Source organism: Scophthalmus maximus, chromosome 16 (genome assembly GCF_022379125.1).
Source record: "Scophthalmus maximus strain ysfricsl-2021 chromosome 16, ASM2237912v1, whole genome shotgun sequence".
Classification (NCBI taxonomy): Eukaryota; Metazoa; Chordata; class Actinopteri; order Pleuronectiformes; family Scophthalmidae; genus Scophthalmus; species Scophthalmus maximus.
The window spans coordinates 3,317,644-3,335,326 of record NC_061530.1 but is presented as its reverse complement, the minus strand read 5'-3'; the positions used below and the strand labels follow the sequence as shown (position 1 = coordinate 3,335,326).

At 40.3% G+C, this 17,683-nt stretch overlaps 1 protein-coding gene across 7 annotated transcripts in view; it reads right to left on the bottom strand.

The window, feature by feature from the left end:
• Positions 1 to 7,365: 7,365 nt before the first annotated feature.
• The window catches only part of llgl2 (LLGL scribble cell polarity complex component 2), a 48,407-nt gene continuing 38,089 nt past the window's right edge, over positions 7,366 to 17,683 (bottom strand). For 5 of the 7 annotated variants that reach the window (XM_035612461.2, XM_035612463.2, XM_035612462.2 and 2 more), the window contains 11 exons: positions 16,955 to 17,102; positions 16,592 to 16,739; positions 16,387 to 16,503; positions 14,040 to 14,206; positions 12,871 to 13,135; positions 10,982 to 11,129; positions 10,867 to 10,895; positions 10,287 to 10,334; positions 9,909 to 9,951; positions 9,514 to 9,575; positions 7,366 to 9,421 (listed from right to left, as the gene is read on the bottom strand). In XM_035612461.2, the coding sequence (XP_035468354.2) occupies positions 9,536 to 9,575; positions 9,909 to 9,951; positions 10,287 to 10,334; positions 10,867 to 10,895; positions 10,982 to 11,129; positions 12,871 to 13,135; positions 14,040 to 14,206; positions 16,387 to 16,503; positions 16,592 to 16,739; positions 16,955 to 17,102 (1,153 nt within the window). In that variant the 3' untranslated portion in view covers positions 7,366 to 9,421; positions 9,514 to 9,535. The remainder of the gene's footprint in view (positions 9,422 to 9,513; positions 9,576 to 9,908; positions 9,952 to 10,286; positions 10,335 to 10,866; positions 10,896 to 10,981; positions 11,130 to 12,870; positions 13,136 to 14,039; positions 14,207 to 16,386; positions 16,504 to 16,591; positions 16,740 to 16,954; positions 17,103 to 17,683) is intronic. The other 2 variants (XM_035612465.2, XR_004785646.2) reach the window with 2 other exon arrangements.

The window sequence follows — 17,683 nt, the reverse complement described above, 5'->3', positions numbered from 1 at the left end:
TCACATTTATAGTTGGTATTCCATAAAAGGGTCAGGCTGAATAGCTGTCATAAATACTAGTTACTGGAGGCATTATATGTCTAATTATCTGTAAATACAGGGAAAATCAGGGTAACACCTGTCGATGTTTGTAATGTATTGTGCAGGGAGCATGCACTGCATGCTGAGCTCTTGTAGTATATCTAATTGAGGTTTACTGGTAGCTGAACCTTATAGCTAATTAATGTTTCTACTACTGAACTCCCCTTTGTATTAAGTTGTACCAGATGTATTGGGATTGAATTATAACAGATTTGTCCATACAAATTTGCATGTTTGTCTACACTGATAACATGGTTATACTGTGTGTCCTATAACTAATTTAGGTAGTTCTCACATCTAATTTCTTTCTCAATGGCAATGACTTCTTCCAGGTCTCAGGAGTGGCCATGGGATCTAAAAAGTCTCCCAGCCTTGCCTCCTTGTATGTGGGTTTCTTCAAACTGGAACTGATCTTCAATCATTCAGAAAATCCATTTATCAAACACATCTCAAATTAAGTATTTGGTTGATGTCTTTTTGTATAGACAGGACCAGACACGTTGTCTTGTTATTTTACATGTCAGACATTGGATTTGTTTACATATGGTTGTATTGTTCTTACATGCACATTACATTGTTTATAGTGATTGTGTTGTATTTATATGCACATTTGATTTACCTATTTAAGTTAAGGTTGTGTTCATTTAAACCTGAACTCTGGGATGTTTTCATTACAAACAAAAGCTTCTTTAGAAAGCTAAAGCCTTTTTCCTTTATACTAATGTTGTACATTCAATATGTTGTTGACTATATTATTATTAACATTTTTCAATGTGACAAGGCATACACTCCTAGCCGGATGAATGGCTGACAGCGGACAGAGCCTGGGAGTCTGCTGCATCAATCTACAGGAAAACAAAAGGCTAATGCCGGGGAACCTGAACCCGGCACACACTACACAGCTGCTGGATGTATCATTTGATCTGATTCACCATCATGTGACATTGTAAAGAGGTAAGCTCACTCTTGTCCACATTTCAACTAAAACCCTCAGGAACTTTTTTCAAGGAACTTAAATGTTTCTGCAAACCACTGTTAATGTGCATTTGTACTGTAGTCTAAAGACCTGAAGTATGAACAACTGACAGCTACAACAAGCGTTTCCACTCCTGTCTACCAAGTGGTGGTTACGCAGAGGACTATACAACAATGATGATGCTATAAATACAGAACAATGACAGTTAACATGGACGAGAATCAAATTGTACTGCTGTTGATCTTGATTTACTAATAGGAGTATCGAGTCAACGCTGGCAGAGAGACGAGGACTGAAAACAGTACCTGTAGTTCTACCCCCTAAGGTATTATTTGGGGGGGTAAAAAGAGTTCCCATGAACTTGATTCAGACCCTGGTCCCTGCATTCAAAATTTCCCTGCAAAGGTTCCTAGGAACAGTTCCTGCAGTTGTAACACATTACAGCTTTTGACTGAGCAATTGAGAACAAGGTTTTGAATTGTCATTTGTGAATTTTGCACATTTGTCCATGTTGTATAATACACTATGGGACATGACATTTCGCCTGCCATGTGTGTGTGTTTTGGCCAGTTGTTTTACTTGCTTCTTCACTTGATGTGTGCTGTGCTCAAGGGGTTGCCTAGAATCACCTCCTTTGTAGGGTTTTCTGGCTGCATATTCAAAGAACAATTTGTCGATCTGTTACTCTGACTGGCACCCTGGCTCAACAGCCATTGACCTCTACAGGTTATCAGCTCTAATGTGTTTCATCACATTACAAAAATATCAATTATACTGATAAACTTGATAATTTTGGTCACTTTCATTTCTATTTGTGAATAACTTTATCACTACACCATCTTTACCAGTTGTAGTATTAATGGAAATGGAAATTCTTATAAAACATCATAATTTTAAGATTATGCTTGGAATTTTACCACCTGGTAAGTCCGTCAAGTTTGTGTATTTCAATGGATTTGCTTAAATTCTGTAAAATAATCGTACTGATTCTCTGCCATGTCACCCTAACCATCACACTTACCTTTACAAGCACATCAACCATGCGTTGGTAAAGACAAATGTAGACAGACAATTTGTTCAGACTTGTTCTGAACAACATGAGAACATTAGTTTCATCAGTCCATAAAACTTTATGCCAGTATTGTTGTGGAGGTGCTCTTTGGCAAACTTAAGGCAGGCAGCTCAATTTCTTTGTAGAGCAGCGGCTTTCACTGTCCTGTCCTGCCATGGACACCCTGCCTGTTCAATGTTTTGCATATGGTTGAATCATGAACAGAGATGCAAACCAGTTCCAATGTCACCTTCAAGTCTTTAGCTGTTACTCTAGGGTTCTTCTTCACCTCATTGCGGATTCTGTGTAGTACCAAATCATCTCCATTTATAGTCAATTTGTCTAACTATGGACTGATTGATATCTTAAGTCTCTTTCTTGATTGGACGCATGGTCCACATCAGCAGATGCTTCTTGTAAACAGCAAGCTCAAAATGCTTGAGGGTAAGTGTTAGAGTCAAAAGCCGGTTTCCACCGCAGGAACTATACCCAGGAACTAGGAACTAAAGGAGGAACTAAGTTCTAAATTTGGTTCCTGGGTTTTTTTATTTACCCTCGAAAAGATCCTGCTCGGGAGGTAGTACTAACTGAAGGTTCAGGAACTTTGGGGGCAGGGCTGCAGTGCTGAAGAATTGTGATTGGTCGAGAACCCGCCGCATTTTATTTTAGTTTTGACCTGCTCGACGCTCTGCTTGGACACCGGGATTTCCATCTCTGGCACCGTGGCAACGATAGATTCGGCCACTGTGTTACTGGACGCTCTGAGCCAAGACACAGAGACGGACGACCTGTGGAATGAAGGTAAATCACATTTAGTCATGTTTAGCTTATTAAATGCTGTGACACTTACCCACTTACCAATGGCACGCTGTTGTTTACCTCCCCAAAAACTAACGCTAGCTTTATGCTAATGCTTACCGGTCGAGAATGCTAACCATGCTAACAGTCTATAACCTTGCTCCGTAAAGCAAAAGTTTGCTAAATCAGTCGTACAAAATGATCATGTTTGTGTGGCTGCAGTGTGCTAAACTCTGACGTATGTTCTACCAGGAAGAAGCCGTGGAGACAAGACGGCTCCAGAGAGACTTCTAGACCGGGTTTCCAGCTGCCCTTGGCCAGCTTGCTCAGTCTGAGCCAGAAGACCCCCACTGCCCCAACACTGGACTGAAAACCTACATTTTACATTTCATATTTTCTGTTTTTTTTTAAAATCTGCACTTTATTGGTGCTATGGCAGAAATAAAACATTTCTGACCAAATATCCTCTTTTACTCTATAAATGTTGGTGGGTTGGAAATATAAGTTTATAGGTGACAAGTCTTTATTGTAAGATTTATTGTAAACAATTCTGGGGATAAGCAAGTTAGGTTAGCTTAAGTGAGATAGCTTTTTAAGAGTAAACTTCAACCGCTTTCCCAGCACTTACAAGATACAAATTCAACTTTTTCAAGGACCCCAAAGCTTTAAATATGGATAGAAAACGTATGCTATTTATGATTACATCTCCATGGTAACGCTGTAATGTCGCACAAATGATTATGCTGGCCTGTCCGTCGCTTTATATGACGTCATCATTGTTGTTGTATAGCCTTCGTCTTGTTCTTACCACTACCTACTAGACTGGGGTGTAGTTACTGCTTATTTCATACGTCATCATCCTGATTTGCATAAGCTTCCCGGCACTTCAGGCCGCGGTGGAAATGCAGACAACAATGGGCCACAGGATCCTTTTAGTTCCTGGATGAGTAGTTCCAGGAACTAATAGTTTGCAGCTAAAGTAACTCTAACCTACACCTTCAAATCTCTTTCATAGATTGACTAATTAACAGAGTTAACTCATGAGTTTTTCAGATATTCCAGACCAATATTACTCCAGACCAGTAGAACAGGAATGGATTACACATCACTTGCTACTTTAGAAAAATGTAATGCATTACTTTACTTCTTTACTCTCTGTTGTGTTTACAGACAGAGCCACTTTATATGGACTCACATCTTCCCCTCAGCAACTTCGGTACTGCCGTGGATCCTGAACAGGACAGGATATAGCTGAGATCTCCCCTTCTCCTGACTGCACTGCAGCTTGCAGATTTCAGAGCTGTATGTGAGGACTGTTCTGAACTTGCACAACTACGACATGTCATTCGTTCACGATGGCCTAAGGCGGGATAGTTGCTTCCAGCCGAGGTTCAGCCTTACTTCCTGGTGCGACATGAACTTCCTGTTAAGACACCACTGATGTTCCGTGGATCACGCCTGGTGGTCCTGAAGTCCCTGCAAGAGAGGATAGTACACCTGGCCCATGAAGGACACCAGGTTGTGGTTACCACAAAGCACCTCAGGGAGCTGTACTGGTGGCCATGCACAGACAACCTTGTCCATACAGTTCTGTCATACTGCACAACTGTAAGCCATGTGACAAGACAGCCAAAACATCTCCTGCCCCATTGTAACCAGTTGAGTTTCCCGGGGGACCGTTTCAACATGTGGCTGTCGACATTGTGGGTCTGTTAAAACGTGAAGCCTACAACTGCAGGTTTAACATCAACCCTCATGGATTACAGCAAATGGACGGAGGTAGCCTTCACTTCCACTGTGACTACAACCACGGTCATGACATTCCTGACTTTGGTCTTTGCTTGTGAAGGAAATCCGTGTTCCATGACAACGGATAATGAACCACAGTTCACTTCTTCTGCCTTCTGATTTTGAAGAGGCCAGGTTCAAGAGAAAGAGGCCATTGGAGGAGGGCGCTGCCAAATGTGCCAAACTCACAGAAATGTTTTCAAGAGGACAGACCCAAGTGGCAGCTGGTAAAGAGAGATATAGGCCTAATGATTAGCAGTGTAATTATTCTATAATCACAGAATTTGCTAATATTATGCAAATATTGCTAAAAAAACAAAACAACCTAAAGCTTGATCTGTGTATACAGTAAGATTACCTCTTCATGATTGTTCTTGGCCAGTCCCCTGCTGAAAATGAGGAAGAGGAGCCAGAGGCCATGACTGCAGAAGGGACAGGTAGAGATGATAACAGAGCAAACAATATCAATTAAAGTTATTTCATGTAAGATTAGATAACACACACATAGAGCAGGAGAGGTTATAGATTCTATATGATATCCAGATATTCAGAAGGGTGTCAACATTAGGCTATAGATTTAGAGTTACGCTAGACAGAATTCATTGTGCCGCATAAATGCATTACAATAAAATTATTGAATAAATACTAGTTTAAAGTTGTTTAATCAAGAGTTCCTGTCTGCGGTCATGACATCAGTGTCTATGCCCTTCTGCGTTTTTAATGCCATGCAATACAGGGGAGTCAGATGCTGAGAGAGGAGATAAAGAGACAGTATCCAGGGAGACAACAGCAGCCCAGCAGAAGATCCCAGTGGTACAGACAGATGCTAGTGTAGACGAGAAGACCGATCATTTTGATTATTTTGCTCATCCTCAACCACAGGATTTAGACACGTTTTCCATTACCATCCTCAGCAACCCACAAAACATCCTCTGCTAGCTAAAGTTTTTCACAGCAAGCAAGTGGCTGACATACAGTGAAAAAACACAATCACTGTATTGTTGTGTGTGTTTGGCATTTGCACCTGCAGCAAGTGAAAGTCCTTTCATAAAGGGAGGTATGAAAACATGGAAACATGTTCATCAGCGGATAGAGGAGCATGAGAAAAGTAAGATCCACAGAGATAGTGCTGGTGCTTACTTTCTGTTGGCTAAAAGGGCAGATGTGAAAAGCCTGCTGGCTGGCAAACGTGTCTACATCATGAGCAGGTGAAAAAGAAGCATCAGGTGATGGAACGCATCATAGATGTGATAAAAGTCATAGGCAAATGTGGACTCAGTTACAGAGGGGGTCAAGCAGAGGCTGCTTATACTCTCGAAAGTTGCCATGATTGACTACAGTATTTTCTAGAGTCTGTCATACTTTTGAGCCGGTATGATCTGTGCCTTCAACAGCACAGTAGCAGATGTATTGAACAAAGCAAGAAGCTTCATGACACTGGTGAAAAAGGTAGAGGTGACTCTACTTACAAAGGACATTGTTGGTAAAGTTGTGGATGTTCTCAGCCAGGTGATAAAGGACACGATTGCAGATGAGGTTAGAGAGGCAGGAATATTTTCAGTTCAAATTGATACAACCCAAGAGGTCACATCAAAGGACCAGTGTGCTATCATTGTCAGATATGTCACAAACCATTCATGAGCGGTTGGGTCGCTGTGGTGGACTGTGAAAAATCCACAGGCAAGTATTTCACAGAGCTGCTGAAACAGACATTAGACAAACTCAGCATTGACATGTGTGGGCAACTACACTGATGGTGCAGCAAATATGCAGGGACAGTACAAAGGGTTCTCTGCATTTCTCTCTGCCTTGAGACAATGTATGTTGTGATTTGGGGCTATAGAAATAAAATTGAATTGAATTCATTTGTTAGAACATATTATAAATAAAACTACACGGTAGTAAGAGCTGAACTGTTGGTTCGAGTATTCAATTTCCACCACATCATAGAAAAAGTCGGCCAGTCTTGGGCCTGAAACTCCCGGGCTGAAAAGTGTCCCCACTGCGGCCCTGCCTGAGACACCATCTTTCTCCCAGCCCACGATGCTGTCCTTTCCTATCTTCCCAGGACACTGAAAAACAACTTGCCCTCTTGTGACAACAACAGCGACTGTGTGGACAAAGGGGTCTCCAACAACTTTTACAGCAACCCTTGTTGCAATAGTTTCAACGAAGGACATTTGAAACAGTCTGGAGCATCAACAAACACTACTCACTCCACAGAGATTTAAAACTTGTTTGGTGTGCATATAACAATGACTTTTCTTGAAGGTCATTCGACAGCTTCTTCTGTTTAGCAGGCCCTGCCCCAGCCAGGTACTTAGAGAGCTCAGGTTTCCGTGAAGCCACTGCTGTGGCTCAAGGCAATCAGTGGACAATGAGCCTCACTCTATAATGGATGAACAAAACTCTTGCCGTGCATGTATGACAACTGATCTCTCCTTTATCATCTTCTTCAGAGGTGACCTCGCTGCTGCAGTTCACACAGACCAAGATTAGAGTTGGCCTTAAAAAAAGTTTTCAGTGGAGCACAATGAGACTCTGAAAGTGCTTTTTATACACTATCTATAGGGTTTCCTTGAATCACAGCATAGATGAATAAAATGGAAAAGTATCAGTTACAAAGTATAAAAATGTAAGTGTACTGAAAAAATAAAAACAGAAACATTCATTCGTTGCAAAAAAACACGTTATAATTATCATCATTAAACTGTAGTGTGAAGTTACGGATCAAAACATCAGACTCATAATCAGTTCACTACAAAAATATATTCATGGGTGGTGCTAAAATACCCAACATTCTGAGACACTGTACCAAAATATTTCCTTGTGTGATCAAAAAAACAGCCAACCTCAGTTACATCAGGCTCACAGATACAGTTGGCACATATATACTGTATATATTAAAAACATTTTACTACAATAGCTTACAATTACATTCTGAAATTACATTAATCATTGCTTGCAAAAAAATGTTTTACATAAATATAACTAAAAACCCAGTAGAAAACTGTTCCCCCAAGAAAAGTACAGCAATTTGAGCTCTATGGCCTGTTATTTTATAGAATAGAATAAAAGTGGATGGGAGGCGGGAGGACTCTGTTCACAATTTTCAGTGGTACAATCCAATAATGCTACCACTAATTAGGTACATTATGAATGAAAAATACAAAGCAAGTAACAGTATGGTTGAACATACATAGAACAACCGTATGTTGTTGTTTTTTCTTCTTCTAGGGCATTATAAAATACTTTCCCCTTGAGTTTATCTGATAAGAATAGAAGCCAGTTTTTGTCAAAAAAGGGGGGAAAATATGAAATGTAAGGAATATCTAAAATAAAAATGCTCAATTATCAAAGTTTTTACTAGACAAGCCAAGATTGAGATAGAAACTTTTTCATTGTCAACATTATGAGGTACCATGTCAAAAATGACTCAAAATATCACTTAAAGGGCCAGGTATCGATGTTGCTGGTCAGCACCATTTTTTGTTTTGTTTTCAAGTTACAGGGCAAGGGCTGAGCCGAAGAATCAGATTTTTTTTTCTGCGCGCACACAGAACCGACAGCTAGCGGACGTTGAGGAATATTTGTTAAATTTAAATAAAGTGTATTTGATTAAAATAGCTTACTGCCCCCTTTAAAAAGGGGAATTCACAATTAAGTGATACAAGGTAAGCGTCGTGACATTTAAAACTCAAAACTATAATAATACGTCAAGTATGAGAAATTAAGCTTAAAAATCACAATACAACACCAAATTATAAAAGTTAACCATATGACGAGTAAAAATCTAACTTTAGAGTGAAAACGATGATTTGGTAAAGAAATCAAAACTAAGATACTCAAGTAATATTATTTTTACATGAACAAATTTTAAACCTAACTCACAAGCTTGAAAATTTGGCAGGGAAATAATTAATTTGTCAAAAAAAGTCAATTTTAACTTGGCGTCTCATAATCATCACTTGGTATTCAAGTCACAAGTTGGACTCAAAGACTGAAAAATTTTAAATCTCGCTTAGTACATCAGAATCTTCTTTTAATTTGTCAGTATATTGCTGACAGCTTGTTTTTGATCTTATCTCATAACTAAGACTGAATGACTTTAACTCATGACTTATTTCAAATTATGCCAAATTTAGAATAAAAAGGCACAAATCACATAGAATTTAGCTTCAAAATATTTTCATCTTCATTATTTAAATCATCCCGCCCATTCCTTCGAGTTGTACATCCATGTGGGGACATGAAGGTCAGTGAAATACACAGCAGAGCGGACAAACCATTACCAAAGGCCAGGTCCACATGAAAGTGAGAATGATGTAGGTATGATTGTTTTTAAATCAACAGCTTCAAAAAGTGGCATATATAGCAGATGTGTGATGCTAGGCGGATGAGGCATTGATGATTGATGGCACTGTTCACATCATCATTTAGCTTTGGGTTAAATTGTTGTGACCATGCTGTAATGTGTGCAATGTGTTGTCTTTAGGCACAGGTGGTGTCTCTTCCTTTGTCTCTGACTACACCGTTAGTCTTCAAAACAGCTTTGGGGTGCTCCCCGCACTCTACTCCTGAGAGCTCTTTGGTGTGTCTCTACGAGGGGCCGAGGTGAAATTAGAGACAGTGGGAAGTTAATCACCGAGGAGAGGGATCAGGAGACAGTAGTGGTTGTAGCTACAGGACTGCAGTACGCTTCATGAGCATCAGTAAGTGAGTTCTCTCTGAGGAAACATAACAAAAAGAAAGACATTACTGTATGTTGATTACAAAACTGTCAGAGACACAGAAGTAAGTACTATATGCCACCTCTCACCTCCACTGCTTAGCAGCATCCCTCAAGCTTCAGCACTCTTCATATGATTCTCCAGGAACAACCTGTGGCAAACAGACAAACACTAGTTTTTTAACAAAGCTGGACTGTGTCTATGACTATCTTTAGAGTTGGACCAAAACTGATTTCTTTTGTGAATTGTATGCTGCATACCATGTCATATGGAAGTTACTGTTTTTCTGAATTGTAAATATTTGTCATGCTAAAATCTGCATCTTAATTTGTTAGATTTGTTGTTTGATATATCAACTGCTTTTATTTGCCACTTGCGGAAAAATCTGTCAAGCCAACACAGGCATAAGATAATAATCCAGTTGTAGCAGTTGCAGTTGGAAACAATTTTACCATCAGAGTGAATAATAGAGGCGCATACTTACATCTGGTCTACTTCCAGTGACTTCTGTATCTCCTGAAGTACTTCTGTAAGAAACGGCAACATTACTGTAACTAACCAGTGGTCTTACCAGAATGAGACCTGTAGTAATGTCAAAGGTCAGTCACATTCCGATACAGCTAGCTGGTCTTGCAGGAAGTTGTAAAAATCTTGCAATGGAATGATGTTTTGTAAAAACTGGTATGAGACAGTTCAGAATGCCGAATTGGTGATGTGGGTTTGTCTTATGTCAATGGGAGCAGAAAGCTGACATACCAGTTAGGAGAGGCAGCACATGCTGCAATTACAATGGAAGCAGGACAGAAGGGTTTTAATAGATTTAATACATTCTTTCCTCTGTCTCTTTCTCTCAAGTACTCACTCTCGTCATTCAGCAAAGCATGCTCCATAACACGTCTAGCTGCATTTTCTGGAAAACAGGCAGCAGGCAAAGGACACATCAATGCAGTCAGCCACAAACATGATGTGTGTAAAAACAGAAAGACAGCACATTGGCAAAAGCACTGATTTTAACAACATTAAACTGAACAGCTTTTCAGCATTTAAATGGGCAGTAAGCGATTTTAATCCAATACACTTAATGTAAAATTCCGCGAATATTTCCTCACGGTCCGCCAGCTGTCATGTGCCCACCAAAAAAATAATCTGATTCTTCGGCTCAGTCCTGGCTCTGTAAATTGAAAACAAGAAAATGGCGCTGACCATATTATACAACTCTGTGTGTATGTGGTTTTTGAGAACATCACTCCCCGACACCTTAAGAGAACTGCTATCGACAGATGCTACGACTCAGGGATTTTGCCCGTGGTTAATGGGTCGGCTTCTCATACTCGAGGCTGCAGGTTCAATCCTCGAACAATGCAGTCAAAAAAATCAACAACAAACAAGCTTTCTCCAAAATCGCTTACTGCCCCTTTAAAGGCCTCTGAAAAATATTTCACCTGCATCCTCACTGTCTTGTTTGGCATTTCTAGAAGGAAAGAGAAGGCAAAAACTTATAACGACTGTAAGAATGGACTTTTCACAGTAAAATAAACAAACTGAGAGGGTTTGTACCCGTGAGCAGATGAAACTCTATCAGGCAGTGGCCTGTGCGTGGTTTTGCCTGAATGAAGAGGAACCTCTACAAGACAGCGTGGCTCCACCAGGTACCGGGCGGACAGCGAGAACCGTTCAAACTCAGATGGAGAGATCAGGTAGAAGCCTGAATGAAGACAACAGCAAACAGGAAGTTTCTGAGAGATGGAGTCAAAACAGAACAAACATTTTTCTAGAGAACACCAAAATTATAATGTTGAGTAATTCATTTACCATTTTTGGAATTCTAAAGAACCTGCAGTTATTTTTTTATAGTAAAAAAAACAACAGCAACATCTACTGCCAAATGTGCCTGCTTTCAGGTTCCCATTATTTACTGTGTCTGTCAAAATTCAGTTCCCCACCAAGATTCATCAGCCTAATATTTGTCTTATTATCTTAAATTCATTAAGTGGCTCATTTATCCAATTCTGTGAGTATCAAAGCATAAGCCTAAATGTTGCTAGATTACGGATGATACATTATACAAAATATAAACAGATGAGCCAAAATATAAGGAGGACCCTGCCTAATATGTTGTTGGTCCTCCAATGGGCTGACAAGACAGCTCAGACCTGCTGAGGAATAGACCATCTGAGGGTGACCTGTGGTCCTGGCACCAAGACATTAGCAGCAGATTCTTTAAGACCTACAAGTTCCCAGGTGGAATCACTGTGCATCAGGCTTATTTCAAAACACCCCCAGCACTCTGTTGCTGTTTGTAGTCTGTCCCTTCTGACCATTAGGTATTCACCATTGCACCCTGGCACCACCTCACAAGACTTGTCGTTTCACCACCCCAGTTATCATAATTTGGCCTTTGTCAAAATTCCTCAGGCCTTTTCTCATTTCCCCCTCATCCAACATGTTGAATAAAGGAACCGACTGTTCACCTAACATGTAATATATCCTAGACAACTGTTAAAAGATAATCAATTCAATTCACTTAAGCTTTGAGTAATCATAATTTTGTGGCTTATCTGTGAATTTCATGACAGCAGCTGAAGGCGCATTGTATTATTCAGCAGAATTGCACTTAAATATTAATGTTTGTTGAGAAACAAAAATTACCAATTTATTTAGAATAATGAAGAAATAATATTAATACTTTGGAGCACTAGTTGACAGTTCATCATTTAATGACCTGTATATTTCAACAATTTCTCTATATTGACTTAGAACATGTGTTTTGTAATCTTAATATACATTACATTTGCATGCTCAATTTCGAGATCAATTTAATATATTTGAAATAATTCAAGCATAATAATTCCTTATCAGTGGTGTATCTCGTCCAAATTCAATTTAACCTCCATTTAAATTGAACAAATATGGTAACAAGTATAATATTAATATCGGTAAAATATTATAGTGACTGTCAGTCTGTATATTGAATCTATCCAGAGAACAGAGGAACAATTAGTCTGCTAGTTACTTGTCACGTGTCATGTGTTACTGCTATACTTAAAGCTGAATACTATGGAACACAGGTGTAATATTTCTAACAAACCAACCTCATGATCAACAAACACAGCCTGGCGGTGGGGCAAATGTGAAAACACATGGCCGTGGTTTAATAAAGCGTTACTGCCAGTTCACCATAGTGCAACTAAAGGCCTACAAGTGTTCTCTCATACCAAAATATTAGTGAGGAGAAACCAGAATCTTACACCTTGAAAAAAAGTGATCTTATGTCTGATCCTCACTTATAAGGCCTGTTTGAGTTTTTAGACTTTGTTTTGGGGTTTAGGCTAGAAATGCTAGAGTTAGGCTTATAGTTTCAATGATAAAAGCCTGTGGGCTTGGAGATGTATTTTATCACTTAGGGTCCTATAGAGGTACAAATGTGTGAGTATGAAGGTCTTTACCCTGGCCATGCTTGGTAAAGACACACGAAGCGATGCCGCTGACGTCCTCTCGACGGATACAGGGGTAGTGAACCTGCAACTTGACTGCAGGCAGTGACACCACATGTACATCGCCTTGATTGGTCAGAACCACAAGGTCACTTTCCCCATAGTCCTCTGACCGACTGCTGCCGAACCAGGCAACGCCTACCCTCCTTACTCTGGAGCCATCCATGGCCGTCAGCTTCAGCTTCATCTTAGCGCTCACCTTAGGCAGGGTGAATACCTGAACACACAGGAACATAGTCCACTGAATAACTATCAGGGTTTTTTCAGTTAAGTTTGAAACAATCAAGCAGTATCAAACTTCTTTATAATGTGACAGAAATCAATTCTTTAAATAACTTACGGGTAACTTTTTTTCTTAAATAGCTCTACGATCACATCCAGGCCTTAAAAGGGCAGGAAGTCATTTTGCAGAAAGCTTGTCTGTCTCACTTTGTTGTTGTTGGGATTTTACTGCTCTGACTGGGCCGCAAACCCGCAATATCGGGTATGGTAGAGCGACGCACTAAGCACTAGGCCAAAACCACGGAGTTGCAATGCGTCGCGCTAGGATGTCTAAGGTGTCGACCACTGATGTTTACAAACTGCACTCGCAGTGTTGTAGCCAAGGCTGAGCCGAAAACACAGATTTTTTTTTCCGGTGACCAGACAGAACCCACACCTAGTGGACCATGAGGAAATATTTGCTGATTTTTACATAACGTGTATTGCTTTAGAAGTCTTACTGCCCCTTTAACTTTTAACATTTTTATAAAATAAAGTTTAGAATCCTTACAATTTCAAGTTAGTGAATGTAAAGTAAAGTTTTGCAGCTAAAATAACATTTACTGTATGTGTAATTTAAGTTTGTGTAGAAATATTTTCAATGCAGATGTGACCTTTTACATTTAGTCATTTTCCATCGCAAGACAAAGCTCTTGGCAAGTAAAAGAATGAAGGGAGAAACTATTGAAAGAAAGACTAATACGTTGATTGTTTGTTCAAGGTCAATGCTATGGCAGGTAAATTACCTTCCTTGTTAGTTTACAAACCTACAGTCATCCCCTTTGTAGAAGAGAGGAATGTTTGAAATAGAATCTTAACGTGCGTGTGTGTGTGTGTGTGTGTGTGTGTGTTTTCCTGACCTTAAACTGTTCCTCAGATATGACCAGGAGGTGATGTGATCCCTGCATGTCAGGTGAGCGAGCCAGATCGTGAGCCACCTCGAGGGCCTCAGGGAGAGGAGCGCCAAGCCCATCCAAAACCACTATACCAACAACAGGAGCCCGGTGCATCAACTGGATCTCCTTTGCTGGATTCAAGTTTGCAATCAAAGAAAGGAAAGGACATTGAGGCTACATCCACACAACTATGTTTTCATTTGTTGTTTTAAAAGGGAAACAATCTCTGTCCGCACAAGAGATTGGGGGATGGACGTCAAGGGGTTTGCTCCCCCAGAAGAAAATTTTGTACATTTCAAATTTAAATCCATCAATCTGGTTCACTTATCGATAGCAATTTAGGAGACTAGATCTCTGAAGAACTTTGTGCTCTTGTAAAAAAATTGTGTGCTGTAGAATAGACTTTAATCATAAATACCTCAATTGCATGGATATGAATGATGATCACCACCATTAATATCCTTACATCTTATGTGTTGTATGGGCACTGATGACCCCCACCCACATACTAGCACAAAGAAGGGGGAAAGTAGCTTATTTTTAAAATATAATTCTTTGCAGGTTCATAAAATTATGAACAGATAATTTCCTGAGGATATTGCCATTTATCAGATTATTTTTCCTCATATTTTGAGGACCATGAATCTGTCTGTTATGATTTTCATTTAATTTCCAGTATCATTCTTACAGACGAATTTTGGGAGGTCATTTAAATTTGCTCTGCCAGAATACGGTCTGTATCCCCTCCATTGGTAAAGTGATTTCCCTCTGACAGAAAACATGCCGGTCCAATCACAACTGATTATCTGATAATGGGTGGGCCGCCTCTTGGAAATCGAAAATGAACCGAGAGGTTCCAGACTAATAGGCATTAGAGAATTAGTATGGTTACGCCAGGCTATATATTTTGTGCTCTTCAAAGAAATATATATAGACATAAGAAGATGTGTCCAGCAGCTATTCGCCAATGCTGGAGACATCTTGCTAATAAGTGAAGAAATCTGTCAGTGAGTCATATCTCGAGAACAGGTCATCTTATCGGCCTCACACTTGGCATATGTGTTTTTTAGGGTCCAAGATAGTGCAGTGTTCAATTTCATCACTGCGTTCACAACAATGGCGACAACAACCGATTCAGGATTCCGTGTACTGAGAAGAGCCCGACCGATTTATCGTTGGTCGTTTTAATCGTCTGACATTGGCCTATCAGAGAAATAAAATATCTGTATCGACGTATGCACGATATGAAAAAGATGCTTGGGTGATTTATAAATGGTGTCATCACGTAGTTTGTCCAGCAGACTCCATTGTATATACTCTCAGCGCTGTCTGCAGCCCAGCTGAGCACAGGTAGCTAATGGAGCTCCAACCGAACAATTCCAGTGGTGGCATTTACAAAAGTTAAAATTGAATTTCTGGTTTTCCACACTGAACGTTTTCCCTCAAAAGTTGATAGGCTCTTCGTGTCTTGACTCGGCCATGAGTTACTGTTTGTGAACGTTAACATTTGACATTTCCACGGAAATATTGCTAAAGATTACATGTTTTGATAAGCAAGAAAAGGGGTTTCTGATTCAAGTTCAATCCCTTGAAATAATGGTTTGGAAACAGAACAATGCTGTAGCTTGAATCTCATAGATAGCTTGATAGAGTAGAGAATACCTGGTTTAACAGAGAGCAGTGGTGGAATGTAACTAAGTACATTTACTCAAGTACTGTACTTTAGTACAATACAATTTAGAGGTACTGGGAGAAATCCCATAGCATTTTCTGCTACTTTATACTTCCACTCGACTACATTTCAGGGGGAATTATTGTACTTTTAACTCCACTGGATTTATTTCACAGCTATAGTTACAAGTTACTTTTCAGATCAATATTTTATACGTAATATATGATCAGTTTGTTATATATACATTGTAATATGTAGATGTATCAAGTGTTGAAATAAGCTTTACCATGTATATAAACAACATCGAATAAACAGCTGAACAGCTCTTTGTGTCTTCACCAAGTCCACAGCCGGTCTTTATTCGCCGCAGCTCAATAACTGCAGCTCACTTTTGCAGTTTTAAAAATGAAATCTGCAACCAGCAAGACCACGGCAAACAGCCGTTTCAGCCGCTCCAAACATGCGTGTTGAGAACAGGCACTACACTCAACCTGGAGTAATGTGGATCCCAGGCATAAAGGTAGCAGCAGTGATGTCTTAAAACTAAAAACTAGTAATGTGGATGTGGCCTAAAACATCAGGACAGAGATGAGAAACAGTCCACCCTGATAAACACAAACTTCCAGAACAGTTTAGTACCTGGCTGTGCTGTGACAGGTTCATCTGCTCTGTGCTCTACAGGAGGAAGGCGGAGCATGTATCCAAACACACAGCCGCCATTTGTTCCTGCCCATAGAGAGGGTGTGTTATGTGAACCTATGAGAAAACAAGATGAAAAACCAAAGGTATAGTTGAGTAAATAAAATTTTCATGGACACATTCAGTGTTTGAAAGTGTAACTCACTGTCTGAGAGGAACGTGTCAGCAAAGTAGAGCGTTCGTACGAGACCAGTGAAAGAGTCGTCTGAGGAGCGAGCCTCAATCTTCCTCTGGACAGGAGCCAGCTCCATTTCTGCCAGCTCAGCCTCCAGGCGAGCATTGGCATCCTGAAGCTGCTCAGAGAGAAGAGAGTGATGAAGGTTTGAGGGGAAATAAAAATGTAAGAGGATGCCAACAGGGTGTGGGCTTCTCTCTATTGTAAAAATATGAGTTAAGTTATATGAGTTATATGTTACAAGTAACTCACTTTCTGTAAGCTCATATTTAATTGGTAATCACATCTGTGTGTTCTGAAGCATTGTAGTGCAACAGATAGCTATAGACCTACTTTCGCAGCGTTGTTGACATGATGTTTCCTTAGTGAGACTCTGCTACGTCTGATTCTCCTGAAGGACTGTCGGAGGGATTTCTTTATGCTCTTCACCCTTGAAAGAGGACCCTCCATCGCAAGCTGGTCACTAGGGTTTAAGGTGCACCTACAGAGTGGAGGGTGTGGAGTCATTTAAACCATTTATTGAGTCTAAAAAGTTGAAAACCACCTGCGTAAATGCGTAAACGTAAATGGCACCTGGTTCTTGTGCCTTAAAACTATAATTAATGTGGTGCTGAGGGAAAACACATCTCTATTTCAGGCATGGTTCAAGCTGCTGCATCATTCAGGTCAGTTTAACTATGGATGACTTCTTCGGACATGCAGTTAGCCACTTACACAAAAAACGTAATGAAACATAAATGAGAGATGTTTCATCCATAGACTGTATATAAACATGGCGTCCGTGACGTCACCCATTGGTTTCTGCAGGCCGGTTTTGAAGCCCAAAGTGGGCGGTTACGCAGCGGCTCAGCCGTCGCCATGTTGGCAGGGGATGACTCCTCCCTTACCCGGCTAATCCAAATATGGACAAAGAGGTGGAGAGTGGGTGAGCCAAATGCAGACCGGTCGCTGAAACACACCCACCAACCGCGAAGCTGCCCTGTTAGCTGGGGCTAAGGAGCTAGGCTCAGAAGCTAGGCTAAATGCTACCTTCCGATGCTAGCCGGCGCTCGCGGGATCGTG